The following is a 14,071-nucleotide window of genomic DNA, read 5'->3' as shown; positions in this document are numbered from 1 at the left end:
GTAGACACACTAGATAAATCTAGAACACATTTAGATAGAATTTGATATAGTTTTATCTTGTGAAGCTTTTGGAGCTAATTAGGTTTTAAGTGGCCTAATTCACCCCCTCTTAGGACATCACCGATCCCTTTATATCGGCGCCCTCGAAGCACACGTTGGCCGCGCCAGCCGCAACGCCCACGATGCTGCACCACCAAAGCACGTTGCGGAGCCGCACGCTGCGCCACACGGAGGTGGAGCCGCCACCTGCCGCACCCTGGCTTCGCCTACTGTCGTGCTCCTAGCGCCGCCAGCCTTCGTCGCGCTCGACCACACCGTGCTTGGGTGAGAGCTTCGTGTGAGGCCACGGTGCGCCCACCGCCTTCCCTGACCACGATCGCTCCCATCGGCCTCCCCACTGAGCCATCTTTCGACGGGGCCAACGATGGACAGAGCGAGGAGAGCTTAGAGACGGCAGACTTCATGAAGCCGATTTAGGCGGCGCCGGCTTCAACGGGACGAACACGAGGTCCTCATTGTCCTGAATGTTGAGTGGCATTATGCTCTTGTGTGCTGAACAGAGGAGAGAGAGAGAGGAAAGAGAGAGAAGGTTGAAAGGGATATAACAGGTGGGGTCTATTTGTAAGTGAGATAAGAAAGGGAGCCGTTAGAATATAGAATGAGATACAGAGAGTTTGTTGGAGAGTGAATATAGGAAATGGATTTTATTAGGAAGATTCTCTATATGAGGATATAGGGAGTGAGTTTTAATGAGGTTTTTGGAGATGCTGTAACATACCCTTTGAGATGGTATTTTGCAACTCACATGTTTGCGACGGTGCTGAACAAAAAAAACTCACAGAAAAACACATGAATATGAGAAAAACAGGAATTTGGTAGGATGCAAAATATGGTAAAATTACAAGAATAGCTGTTCCGATGGCACACAAGAAAAACATAGAAATTTAAAGAGAGTAGAAGCAAATGAAGCTTTTCATGAGGTTCGATCTCATGTCACCAAAAGTACATATAGGATTCAGATACTATGAAATTCCTCTAGATATCCTGTGTTCCATTGGGGCCTCATAGTTGCGGCACCTGACGACCTTTGCGGTAGCAGGAAACGACCTTAATCGTGGAGCGCAGAAAAAGTTAGCTGCATACATTGCTGAAATGTTCATTCGCTGATCTCTCCATTTCTATGCAGGCGTTAATGAACTTCCAGTCTACGCATATTGTTCGAGAACATAGTTTATCAGACGATCGGCAAATCGTATCACAGTATATGGTATACCTTGTTCACCAGTTCGTTCGATTTTCTACCACTCTGCCCATTGCCGTCGCTCCACCTTTTTATCCTCTCTCTTTTTCACAAGCATGAATGTGCAAGGACTCTAATGAAAATTAAGAACTAACAGAGCAACACCAGCACGGCATATCACAGCAGCAAGCCAGCAAGGTACATATCATACACCTATGGTTTGTAGTGCACCTAAATGAACAGTCCATTGAACTAATTATTTGTTTGGTTGGAAGGATATCTCTATATAGGAGAAAATCTAGTTTTTTGAGATATTTAGTTGGAAGGCAAACTAGATAGCCACTAAAGAGTATTTTTGTTGGATGTTGTACAAGCTCATCAACGAAAAAATAATAGACGGAGTCATCCATATTCTAGATGAAATTTATCTCTACTGATGTGACATATCCTGATTGATTAGAGTAAATACACTTTTTGTTAACATGTTTAAATAATATTATCTCCTAAACTGTTTATTTGATTAGCAATCTGATTGTACCATTATATCCATCATAATTAAATCAACAAAGCAAGATCTCACATGATTATGTTTTGATGAAAACTAAAAATATGACAAGCATATCCTTCAAATTTTTTATTAACCCCTATAAGTTCTATCCATCCAACAAAACAAGAAATTAGATCGTCCTTTTCATATTACCAAATAAGAAATTAGATCACCCAATCTAACAAAATATAAATGACCATATCTCATCCAACCTTATCCTCCAACTAAATGACAAAAAGTAAAAGGTTCAACGGTCATTCATGGATTTTGAAAATTGAATCAGTTTTAAAAAATGATCATCCACTATCTTGCATCCCCATCCACCACTTAAGCACAAGACAGTAAGACAAACTGGAAACAAAGCACATTTTGGCTACTTAGCATTACAGCTAGAATAATACATGAAAACAACTAATAGACATGGACTTAGATGCATTCCATCCCAAAATACAAAGGAAAATCCATAAAATAAAAAACTATGGAATGAAGACCAATGTCATCAACTAGCCTGAAGGAATGTCATCTTGGACTGAAAATTGGAAAGAGGGGAAAGAGTTATATATTGCTGATAAATGAACAAAAAAAACACGAGAGAGAGAGAGAGAGAGAGAGAGAGAGAGAGAGAGAGAGAGAGAGAGGCTCACTGCTAAGAATAAATCCCTGCAGCAAACTCTGAGCTTTGTCAGCCTGTTCAGGGGTACCAGATATTCGAACAACTTTCTCCATTACTTCAGGTCTGTCTTCAGCAAGAGTGACAGTGGCACCAGACATCTGTTACCAACGAAGAGTTAAAGGGTAATAGTAGGGATATAATTGTCTGCCCTTTGCTACTAATAAAGAAAACCCAGGATACAGCACCTCGCCTATTTGGGCCAGCTTGCTACCAGCCCTCATTGTGAGGCTTGCGACAGCACTCTTTGGTATGACAACTTCTAATATGCTTCTAGTCACTAGAGGAACAGCGAATCTGATGGAGGACAAAAATTGTGGTCATGGAACAACCAAACATAAGTGACAACTGTAAGGACACAGCCTTACCGTTTTGTAGTACTTTGCCTGATATCATCGTTAATGTTGCTACCACGCTCAAATGATCCACTTGCACTGCCTGCACTATCCTGCAATTCAAAATGGCATACTGCACAGTTCAAACACAATGGCCAGACATCATGCAAGCTAGAAGGGCAGCATGATTTATAACAGACTATTGCATACTACAAACATTATGCATCATATAGTACAAAATAATCCCATGTTTATCTAGCCTTGTTTTGCCAGGAAGAAATGCAGAATGCAAGGTTACTAATGATGTAATGATAGCCAACCGATAGATGGGGCACAACTGAACACATTGGAAAAGAAGAAAACTGGTAGCGTAAATTGAAAAACCAGTGATCCATGTGGAACGTGAAGCAAATAAGAGAGAACAGTGTATAACTACTCAAGTCAAAGAAAACTACAGTATGTCGTATAAGCATCCTTTAAACAACAGTGTGATGTACCAACATCTTATCCTAATGGCGTCAAGGAATTATTTGTACATCTGAGTTACCTTCGAGTGCCATGAACTTGTCAATTGTGGTGCTTGGTGGTAAGCAGCCATTGGAATATCATTTCCCTGGTATGCTCCTCGAGGTGAGCCTTTTGCTGGAGAAATGGGTCCATGCACATTAGTGTTGCCAACTTGAATAGGACCAGACATCTCACGGTACAAGTAACTCCTTAATTTCGTAGTTACTTGCATAAGAGCATTCCGAGCAGCTCTAATCTCTCCGACAATCTGCAAGAGCATAATGTGCTCAACCACCAGAAAAAAGGCTAATGAACTCGAAATTGAAAACAATATAAAAATTATATTCATGCATCCGAACAATAATATCGGCATCTATTTGTGATAACATGTTAAATCCAAAGCTCCTTGCAGGCCCCAGCTACTGGTCCAAGCTCATGTGCCAAGTATGAGGAACATAGGTCAACTTCGGGTTGGCTTAGAAAGGCAAAATAGCCACTAAACCACCAATGTGTTCTAGCTTATTCACAAAGAAAAGCCAATCTACAGTCCTCCCAAGTCCCTACCCACCAGAACATTCCCAAAACAAATTATGCACAATCATATAGGTATTTGTGTCTGAATTACCATGTACTTATCTTGCTAAACATTCAAAATTCAAAATAGCAAAAATGAAATCTTTTCCTGGAATCAAGACAAACCTGTATGAGTTCATCAGACTCTAGAGCACAGGATGGAAGATCTTCTCTTGGTAATATCTGTACGTTTGCACTAGTCTGTCTCTGTATATCAGATAATGATCCATCCCTTCCCTCAAAGCAAGCAATTTCACTTGAAGGTACAAGTAGTCTTGTTGTGATAATGTTATCCTTGTCAGGGCCAAGGTCTACAATATGAGTTTGGATGTGCAGAAGTGCTTCCTGAGCTGGGAAAAACTCATGGTCTGGGCCCTATATCAAAAGTATGTACATGCTAACAATATAAAAATAAATCCTTCAGGAGGGGAAAGCAATCTCAAAATTCAGTTAAGACGGTAGTTATACAAATTACAAATAGACAAACATTCCCAAAGTAAAGAATAACAGGATATTTAAACCAAAGACTGAAAGACAGACTCGAATATTTGAAATGAACAGATACCAAAGTAGACACACGTCATGACAAAAGGCCACTCTAAGGTGGTAACTTTTCTCAACAATTGGTTAACTCCAAAAATCTAATGAAACATTGACTCCTGTATAAAAACCATAACTAAAACGAGAATCAAACTGGTACCTCATAGTTAGAAAACTTCCTTGAACAATAAATAATGTAAAGTAATAACTACTTCAGTAACAAGTACAAAGCACGAATAATGAGCTGACTCTCATCTATCAATACTTCCAAAATTGCTTGAACAGGGTAAATCTTAGTTGGCAATCCAGTGTAGACCTTAGTTAACGAACCAGGAATTCTATTTAAGATTAGTGAAAAAAATCAGTATCATATTAAGATAAAATAAGAATAGTCATCTGATAAAAAGCTTTACATGTACATGTCACAGTGGATGTCTAGCCCGTAACAGGAGTGGTAAGTGAAGTTACAGAATATTTTAATATCTTGTATTTCTAATAGCCTAGGATTATTTTATTTACTTGCTACAGCTTTCTGCATCTCTGGAACAATACCTAGCAAGCATGTTCAAACAGTTCCATTAACAATTGATCTTGTCCATTTGTAACAACTAAGTTGGGTTGTTCCTCCATAATGTTGTGATGCTTCATAAATAATAGATGTTGTGCTCAGATCATTTGGCTTTTGTATACTGGATGTATCGGATGGTATATTCCACTAGCAGGTTGGATTAAGATTTTCATTTTTAATCATTTGGAGTGTTGATGACTTAATGCACTGTTTAATATTGTTTTGGAGATATATTATTATCATAATATCAATGCACAGCTAAAGTGCATTACAAGTCATTTTTTCAGAGTTAAAAAGAATGCCATTTTTGTGCATTTGCCATGCCTGGAACATATGATTTAAAAGAAACTGGACCACCTGGGGATGGGGGTGGAGGGGTTGACACACCCACACCACCAATTGAGCTAGGCTCAGTTTTGAGCAACATACATCTTTTTTGTACTAATTTTATACATGGACCTCATTTTTACCTAAAACAAATGTGTTTTACATGCCAGGAACAAATAGCCCATATAGGAGCAGTATATCTAATATTGAGGAATGTTGGGTGAGAATGTTCCCAAATTCTATTCTCAACCACGTCACATAGGTATTGTTCATACTCCCATACCATCATAACAGTATATGAAATGATATATCAGCTACTACAGCCGATATTTGTAATCACCATGGGTAATAAAAAAGACAAATCTTGAATTAGTACTCAAAGTTAAAATATGGAACGAAAAGGGGTCCAGAACTATGCAATGCACGCCTGGTTTTACCTCTCTGGATGTGATGATTACTACCCTTTCATCAGAACCAGCAATAATATCAGTAAGCCTAACATCAACACCAACATCTTCCTGTAGCATCTCTATTATTCCATCATGCGTTCCAACTAAACTGTTAGCCTTGTCATTTGGGCAAAGAATTCGAAATATGATATTATCATACTGAATCTCTGGATGTTCAATGACCTTGCCGCCATTTGAATCAAACTCATATCCTGGTGGCTCCATGCTGATGTTGTTCCTAATCTGATCAGGTCGTCCATAAGGTTCTTCATATGCAGGCATCTGCTGAATGCCACCCATATATTCATCTTCCTGAGAAATTCGAGGCTCTGGTGAATTCATCCGCCCACGGAAGGGACCACGATCACGGTGTAAGCTTTCCTTTAGACGATCAGTGATTATTGCTACAGCCTTCTTAACACAATTTCCGTCTCCAACAACCTGAAATATCACATCATGAGATACATCATAGAATAAGAAGAGAGTTACATTGAAAGAGATGCCAGATAAAGAATGGTATTTTATCCTTTGACGCATCTATAATCGCAATGTTATAATGTTAAGAGACATAAGGATCTATCATATAGCATTGCAACTACAGAGCATTGTGAAGCTTAATCATTCTTATTTAGTATTACACTTGTGCATGAATAAATTAAAGGACCATACCCCCATAAACTATGGTTGTCAGCCAATTAACCCCACATAATATAAAATTTGGCATTCTGATCCTTAACTTCTAATACCTGATCAAATTACCCCCTAGCTTGGTCCCAAAGGTGGTTTTGCCACCATGGACACATACTAGGCTTGATGCTGACACATAACCACGCTATTGACTCAGCAAATAAAAAAGTACTAAAAAGGTATCTATTTTTCTCTCAATCATGTCACCTCAATGGGCCAAATGTGAAGCATCCATGCATCTCAAGCAAGAGGCAGCTTTGGGCAGAGCCTTCAATCTCCTTGTCTCCTCAGTAATACATCTGTCATCAGGTGCTCTCTGGCCATGTCACACGTTCCAACGCAATGATGTTTGGGGTCCCCCATTAGTCCATCTTCAGGGAGAACGGAAGCCACCACCCTTAGTACTGACCTCAACTTTCACTTTGACAGTACTCATCTAATATTGTTCACAGTTTGTAAAATCAAGCTTACATCCCAAGAATTGGGCAGAAGGCAAAAGGGTGGCATCATCACCAGTTTCAGCATGGTACCCGGCACATCACAGAGCTGCTAGTGAATCCAAAAGGCAACAGCAACTGGTGGGTCCCCTGCTGCTGGGCCTAAGACGGCAACTACATCACCGACCTTCCTCCACTAAATTCCCAATGGCCTAAGGTCAAGCAGTTCCAGACCAGTCACCAGCCTTAGGCCAATTCGTGTTCAATGAATTACATTGGCATTTGATTGATTCACATTTGCTGCATGCACTAGTGCATGAGAAGGTTTTCGTGGGGCACCTAGGCAGAGATGGGGTCTCAAGCCAATGTCTTCATCAATGGCGGTGAAGGAGTGGGACATGGCAACGCCGAAGAGATCTGCTGCCTCGTGGCAGCAATGGCTGCAACAGAATTCATCTTCCACAACAGCAAGGAGAGATCATTGATGAGGTTAGTTGAGGCTATTGTCTTGTCGCCACTGCCAGGAAAAGCTCACCATCGGTCCCAAGTTTACCAAACCGCCTGTGAGCCTATGTCACCGTTTGGTCATCAAGCTTGGGATGATCAGTCAGATCACTTCTGGTTTCTGTTTATTTGTTCATTTACTTCCTCTCATTTGTTCAGGTAAATAGTTTAGAAAGGTGTTAGATCGTATGTTCCACATAAGAGGGAAAAATCTCCAATATTATTTTTAAGAAGTGTTAGATCTTATATTCCACAGAAAACTTTCAATTTGATCAATTTAGATTACAGTCATGTAAACTCGTTTAATGCCAAAGTTCAAAGTCACAACTAAAATCTCTACTAATAAAAAGCACCAGTTTCGTCGTGCGACCTCCCCTCCTGTCTCCCATTCCCCACCTGTTTAATAAAAAATCTGGAAACACAAGAAGAAAAACCGCCCGAAACCGTGAAAAACCGGACGACTTATCTTCGTCCACCCCAACCACCTAGCTCGCAGCCCCCATCCTCATCTCCCTTGTGCACGCCCCGGCCCTCCCAAAATCGTCGCCCTACACAATCACCGCTCCTTACTCTACCTGGACACTCCCCTGCTGACAAGGAATAAAATACAGCAGCGAAAAATGCTGGCTCCTCCGGCTACCTTCATGACTGCATTTGTGCCATCGCCATCCACCGCCGCCTCCCACTTCCTCACCCCTTCCTCTTCCCACCGCGGCTGCCTTCCAGCCTCGGCCCTGCCCGCGCGCTCCCTCATAGACTTCTCCATCGAGTCGGCGGGCGAAGAGAAGGGGGAAGCGGAGGACGAAGCCCTCCCCGCCACCGCCACCAGTCATGAGCGGGCACACCTTGGGACATGGGTGTACAAATGTACACCCAAATTTTAAATTTTTTTGCAGAAACTTGATTGTATATCATATATAATAGTTGCTGATATCAGTAGTTGTTATAATTCAATAATTATATGTTGTATTCTAACTCAACATACCATTCATACTCTCCTAAGCCTTTTCTCATTACCGCAGTTCATGATCTGAAAGCCTAATTAGCTCCCGTTAAGATGAAAAAAATCAGATTCGGACAGATAATGCTCTTACCATATCCGCATCTTTTTTTTTTTGTTAGATTCAGAGTCGGGAGCGGATATTGCAGATATGGATTTAAATACAAGTTGTTTTGTAGTTGGACTCGAACCAGAAACATACTAAAATAGTTGGATATTACTCGTGCACACGGTAGTGCAAGCAACAGGTCACATGATAGCAATCATGTCTGATAGCACACCCCCCTCCGACCCACCCATCGTGTCTTCCCGATATGCCCACCTTGCATAGCGCCCCGCCACCGCCAGTTGCCCCCCCCCCCCCCGCCACAATTCTTCGTCCTGCCTTGCACAGCGCCCCCACCTCCCGCTTCTCTGCCCCGCCCCTATAAGTTTGTTGCTCTCAAACTCGGAGGAGCACCATCTGCAGGAAACCGACGCCAAAACTGTGCACGTGGAGCTACGCCGTGCTAGAGGTGGCGGGGCGTGGTAGCTCGGCGGCTGTTGGGCAGAGTTTGTGGCCGCGCACGGCATCGGCGTTGGGTGGAGCGTGGTGTTTAGGCTCGAGCGGTGCGGGGTGGCCACTGTCAGGGCATTCGATGCGGCCTGCTGCCTCGCGCGCTTTTTTCACATAGGCTTGCATGAGCTATGGTATGTTACTATGTTACAACCACTACTTGGCTAAGCTATTAAGCTACGTTTATTCTCGACATGTACTGTTGTTACTCTAGATGCCCGAGTTTAGTAGGCATGTGATGTGTTTCTTTGATGTGTTTCTGGAGCATGAGGTCTTCAATGGACCCTTGCTTGCGAAGGTGCATCCATTTTCTTGCTCATAGGATACTTTGAGCAGCTATATGGAATGAACTTGTGAAAGGGAATGCAAGCAGGTCCAATAAATTAGACATCCCATGAAACTTCTATTTGGATTGTAGAAGCATAAGCAGACATGGTTTTGAGACAAAGGAAAAATTAGACATGTCTTTGATGTTTTCTCAAGAATAACAAACTGTGTTTAGTGATGTTACTATGATATTTGCTAATGTTTGCATATCATGCAATCTGTTTGCTCTCTCTGACTATTCATTCTAGCTTTTTCTGATTCAGATGCCATTTGACTTTTTGTCTCGTAGGATCTCTACCATGAATTACATGCATTGAATAGATTTGGACATACTTTTTAAGGCGTTGCCTAGGCATTGAGGCGAGCAGAAGCTCTGGGCGTCGACATCGGTGTCGCGTTGTTGTTTGAGCATATGGAGTCCGTCTTGAGGTCTGTGGCGTCGCCTAGGCAAAGTAAGGCGTCGCAATGGCCCCCCGAGGCTTGAGGCAGACGCCGTTCAGCAAGCCGTGCGGGCAGGTGAGAGGGAAAAGAGTCCCACACGGGAAAAAGAGGGCCGCACGTGCCACAATGGGCAAAGAGAGGGAAATAGAAACAGAGAGAGGGAAAGAGGCGGCAGGCGACACCAGTAGGAGGCTACAACGGCTCGACGGTGGCGGCGGGATCTCCTCGGGCGGCTCTTCTCGACGGCAGCTGAACCTCCTCCCGGTGTTGCTCTTCTTAGCGGCAGTCGGACCTCCCGGTGCTACTCTTCTTCAGCCTCCTCTACTCAGCACCGGGAATTGGGATCTCCTCTTGTTTCTGCTCTTCTCAGCAATGACCGGACGAGAGAGAGAAGGTTAGTAGCTTTGTGCCTTTGTTTACATATGAAGTAGAAGTAGCTCTGTTTTGCTATGTTTTGCTCTGTTTACATATTAATTCTCAGATTTGTCACTTACATGTTATTCAATATTTTTGTGCGGCTTTTTGTTGATAAGTACTAACTTCTGAGCTCAATTATTTGTATAGCTTGTTGCATGGGACAAGAGAAGAGAAGTCACAACAGATGGGACGAGAAGAGAGGTCAAATCATTAGTAGCACCAAGGTAAGTATATATGCTACACTGCAACTAAAATTTGAAGAAATTATAGGTCAGGATGTGTGTATGGCGTCGCCTCTCCGCGCGCCTTAAGCACCTAGGCGGCTGGAAAGGGGTGGGTCGCCGCACCTCGCCATACCGCCTTAAGAACCATGGATTTGGGCAAGATTATCACCATAAATTAGAGAAAGGGAAAGGATCAATTACACTTGAAAAAGGTATATCTATCTCTATCCACATATATATATCATCCTCATAGCTTCAAATGTTATTTTACAATCAGACCAATTGTCTGATCCTCATCAAACTTATGATCAACTAACATGAATGAGCATGGGGAACTGTTCAGATTATAAGGCAAGAACTGGATCCAAAGGAAGCATGCACATAATTAAGAAAAAGTCTATTTAGTTTAAGATACTTGAAGATATAAGTAATTTATATTGAAACTTTGCACAAGAGGAAGTGTACAGGTGATAACAACTTTCTGGTTGCCTGTGTTTATTGTGCAACATGGTTATTGAAATTTTTTCCCCCTGTTTGCAGGTCATGGAGAAGCTTGTAGATATAGTCTAATTCTTACATGTTGAGATTCAAGATGCTTTTAGGACTTATGGTATGCTCAGTCACCATTGTGCTTTTTTTTTTCTTGTGTGCTAGATTGGGTGTGAGAACAGTAGCATGAATTATTGTTTGGCATACGAGTCTAGGAGTTGTGATATATGGATCCCTAGGTGACGTAATCATGGCAGGTTGGCAGATAGATCAAATATTTTTCTATGATAATTGTTCTCAAATTCAGTCTAAGATTTACTATTTATATTGGCAGTTGAATTTGTTCTAGCCAGCTTATAGGGTTATATTATTTAGCTTTGCAACAAAGACTTTAGGTCTTCTGGCCAACAAAACACCAATTTTATTTTTTTCCCTAACAAACATGGTCCTTATTACTTAGTAGAAGCTATCTGATCCATGGGGTTTAATCTTTGAATTGATTTTCTTCTTGTAGGTGTTGTAAACACTATAGCAAAGCAAGGAGGCGACATCATGGCTCTTTAGTGCCTGAAACAGGGAGGTGGACTGTTGGGACTTGGTTAGCCAGAATCAAATAGATCGATGAAGTGTGGAGAAAGAATCGAAATAAGTTATTTGTTCTATTATGTTGTATCAGATTGTTTAGGCATCAAACAACATTTGTTTGTCAACTTAATTGATGTCTGCAACCTTATGTGGCCACTAAATTTGGTTTAGGAAGTTCATATTCTCTCCAATATACCTTATCTTTTGATAGCGAAGTGCATTACTTCCAAGTTTCAAGTTGAGTGAATGCAAAGAAACATAAACCATCTTAATCCATATAGTTTATGAATACATTTGTGGTCATCTTTTGATCAGTTGGTTTGCATATGTGCAAAATTAAATAATTTGGTGTAAGATTTATGAAATTTGGTGTAAGATTTGGGAACCGAAATTTGGTGTAAGATTTGGGAACCATTGCAACGCATGGGCATTGTATTATGCTAGGCAACAGTAAACAAGCCAACAACTAGAAAAGGATCCAGTACAAGGCACAGCTGCCAATAGTTCTTGTGCAGCGTATCTTGGAAATCAAGGTGATTGGTAACATAATGAGGGTGCCCGTAGGAATAAATCATTTCGAGCACCCAATCTCAGGGGTAGAGATACTGCATTCACTGACCTAAAAGATTAGTGGAACTTGCAGCATTACCTACCTTGCCAAAGGACGGATTCACAGAGCTAAACAGTAGTGTAACTTGCAGCATTAGATGCCTTGCCAGATGATGCATCCATGGGGCTTAAAGAGTAGGGGAACTATATTTGTGTACTTGTTTGGGATTTGACTCCTAATCCTAAACTTCGTTGATATTTTTGCTTGATTAATCTTTGTTCTTAAGCTTATTACTATTTGCATCATGTTCATGTCTGTTTTTACACTCCACTCGAAAGGATCTTCCAATTTTACCGTCCTCCCCTATAAACCGAATTCAAAATTTCTTAGCACATTCTAGCAAGTAAGCATACCTGGACAACCTCCTCCGACAAGGACACACACCGCGGGGTATTCTGGTCACGCGGCAGGATCCTGATGTGCGTCTTGGTCTCCATCCTCATCTGCTCGATGATCTTCCCACCCTTGCCGAGCAGGCAGCCGACGTGCAGGCGCGGCACGATCAATCGCGAGGTGGTCTTCCCCCTGTCCCGGGGGTCCTTCCCCCTGGGCCCGTACTCGCCGTCCTCGTCCCCGTCATCGGCGTCCGTCTCGAGGATCCGGCGGTGAACCATGAGGAGCGCCTCCTGGGCCGGGGAGAACATGGGCGGGCGCCCGTCAGCCTCGCGCCGCGCGCCGTCGACCGTCTCGATGACCCGGACGTAGTCACCCGCGAAGGGCGGGTGGACGTTGACGAGCGCGCCGCTGTCCTCCCGGACCTTGGCGACGAAGCCGGTCGGGAAGCCGTAGGCCTTGGACTCGGGGCACAGGATGCGGAAGGAGGTGGTGGTGGTCGCGGCGGGGCCACCGCCCGGCATCCCCGCCGCGGTCGACGAAGGAGGGGGAGGCGGCGGCGGGGGCGGAGGCGGTGCGGCGTCAGAGGGGAGGAATCCGCGGCGGTCAGAGCCTCCTCCGCCCCCACCAGGGGGGCCGCGGCGATGGTAGCTGGAGTTAGGATTCTGGCCTCCGCTGCTTCTGCGGTCGAAGCGAGGCTTGGAGCGGGGCGGCGGCGAGTCCTGGTCGTAGTGGTAGCCGCGCTTCGAGCGGGAGCGATCCATTGCTGGATTCGAGAGCTGCTTCCTTCGCTTTCGTTCTTTCCCGTTCGATTTGGTGCAGATTCTGAGCTGGGGCGCGATTGATTTGGCGCGTTCCGGCGTTCTAGGGTTTAGAGAGATGGGGGAAGCGGAAGCGGAGGCGGGGAAGAGGCGCCATGGCAGGGCAAGGAAGGTAAGGGTGGAGCTGTAATCGGTCGCGTCGAGTCGGGGGCAGTCGGGTCGAGCCGAGGGTGTGCCCGTGTGTGTCCCATCCCATCCCAGGAAACGGAACGGAATGGGGACCGGAGACCGTTCGAATTGGAGCAACGCCTACGTTTTCGCTTTTGTTTCTTTTGTTAAGCTGAAGCAGTGCCTACGTTATGTTAAGCTGAAGCAGTGCCTACGTTGGATACAACCTTATTGTACGGATTGTATGTTAAGCTGAAGCAGTGCCTATCTCCCTGCTTAGGAGTTACGTGGATACAACCTTATTGTACGGATTGTATGTTAAGTCATTTTTATAAGGGGACATTTTTTTTAGCAAACAAACAATTCAGGAAAAAAATGCAAACATGGATTTTCGTCAGTCAAATTCTAATCTAAAGGTAGCTCTTCCTCCTACTATCTTACCAAGGTCATTTTGCAAAAATCCCTTGTGACGGCTCCCATCTTAAATCAATATAGAAAAGGTGGGATAATGTGACAAAGAGTTATCTTCAGATTAGGATCAGACAGACCAGAATCAATATTTACACCTTTGCACCGAATAGTTTGTTTGCACCTTTCACAATACAATATCATTAGCTGGTAATTTTACTCTCGATTTAACAAAGTGAAACCGGCAAAATATATTGTTTTAGCATCAATCCGGCAATTAGCCATGTTGGCGGATGATAAATAGTGCTTGGCTAACAGCAGGAACTCTCAAAAAACAACAGTAGCAGCTAGGCTAACAGATATGATGG

General features: G+C 43.2%; 1 protein-coding gene across 1 annotated transcript; it reads right to left on the bottom strand.

The window, feature by feature from the left end:
- Positions 1-2,048: 2,048 nt before the first annotated feature.
- LOC133926790 (RNA-binding KH domain-containing protein RCF3) lies at positions 2,049-13,433 on the bottom strand. Its single transcript, XM_062372888.1, has 8 exons — positions 12,387-13,433; positions 5,745-6,197; positions 3,999-4,247; positions 3,340-3,567; positions 2,826-2,905; positions 2,646-2,754; positions 2,432-2,558; positions 2,049-2,316 (listed from the first exon to the last, which is right to left on the bottom strand). Exons 1-8 carry the CDS (start codon positions 13,128-13,130, stop codon positions 2,291-2,293), a joined length of 2,016 nt encoding a protein of 671 aa, XP_062228872.1. The 5' UTR covers positions 13,131-13,433; the 3' UTR covers positions 2,049-2,290.
- Positions 13,434-14,071: the final 638 nt, after the last annotated feature.

The sequence above is a fragment of the Phragmites australis genome, chromosome 8 (assembly GCF_958298935.1).
Source record: "Phragmites australis chromosome 8, lpPhrAust1.1, whole genome shotgun sequence".
Classification (NCBI taxonomy): Eukaryota; Viridiplantae; Streptophyta; class Magnoliopsida; order Poales; family Poaceae; genus Phragmites; species Phragmites australis.
This window is presented reverse-complemented; position numbering and strand designations above follow the sequence as displayed.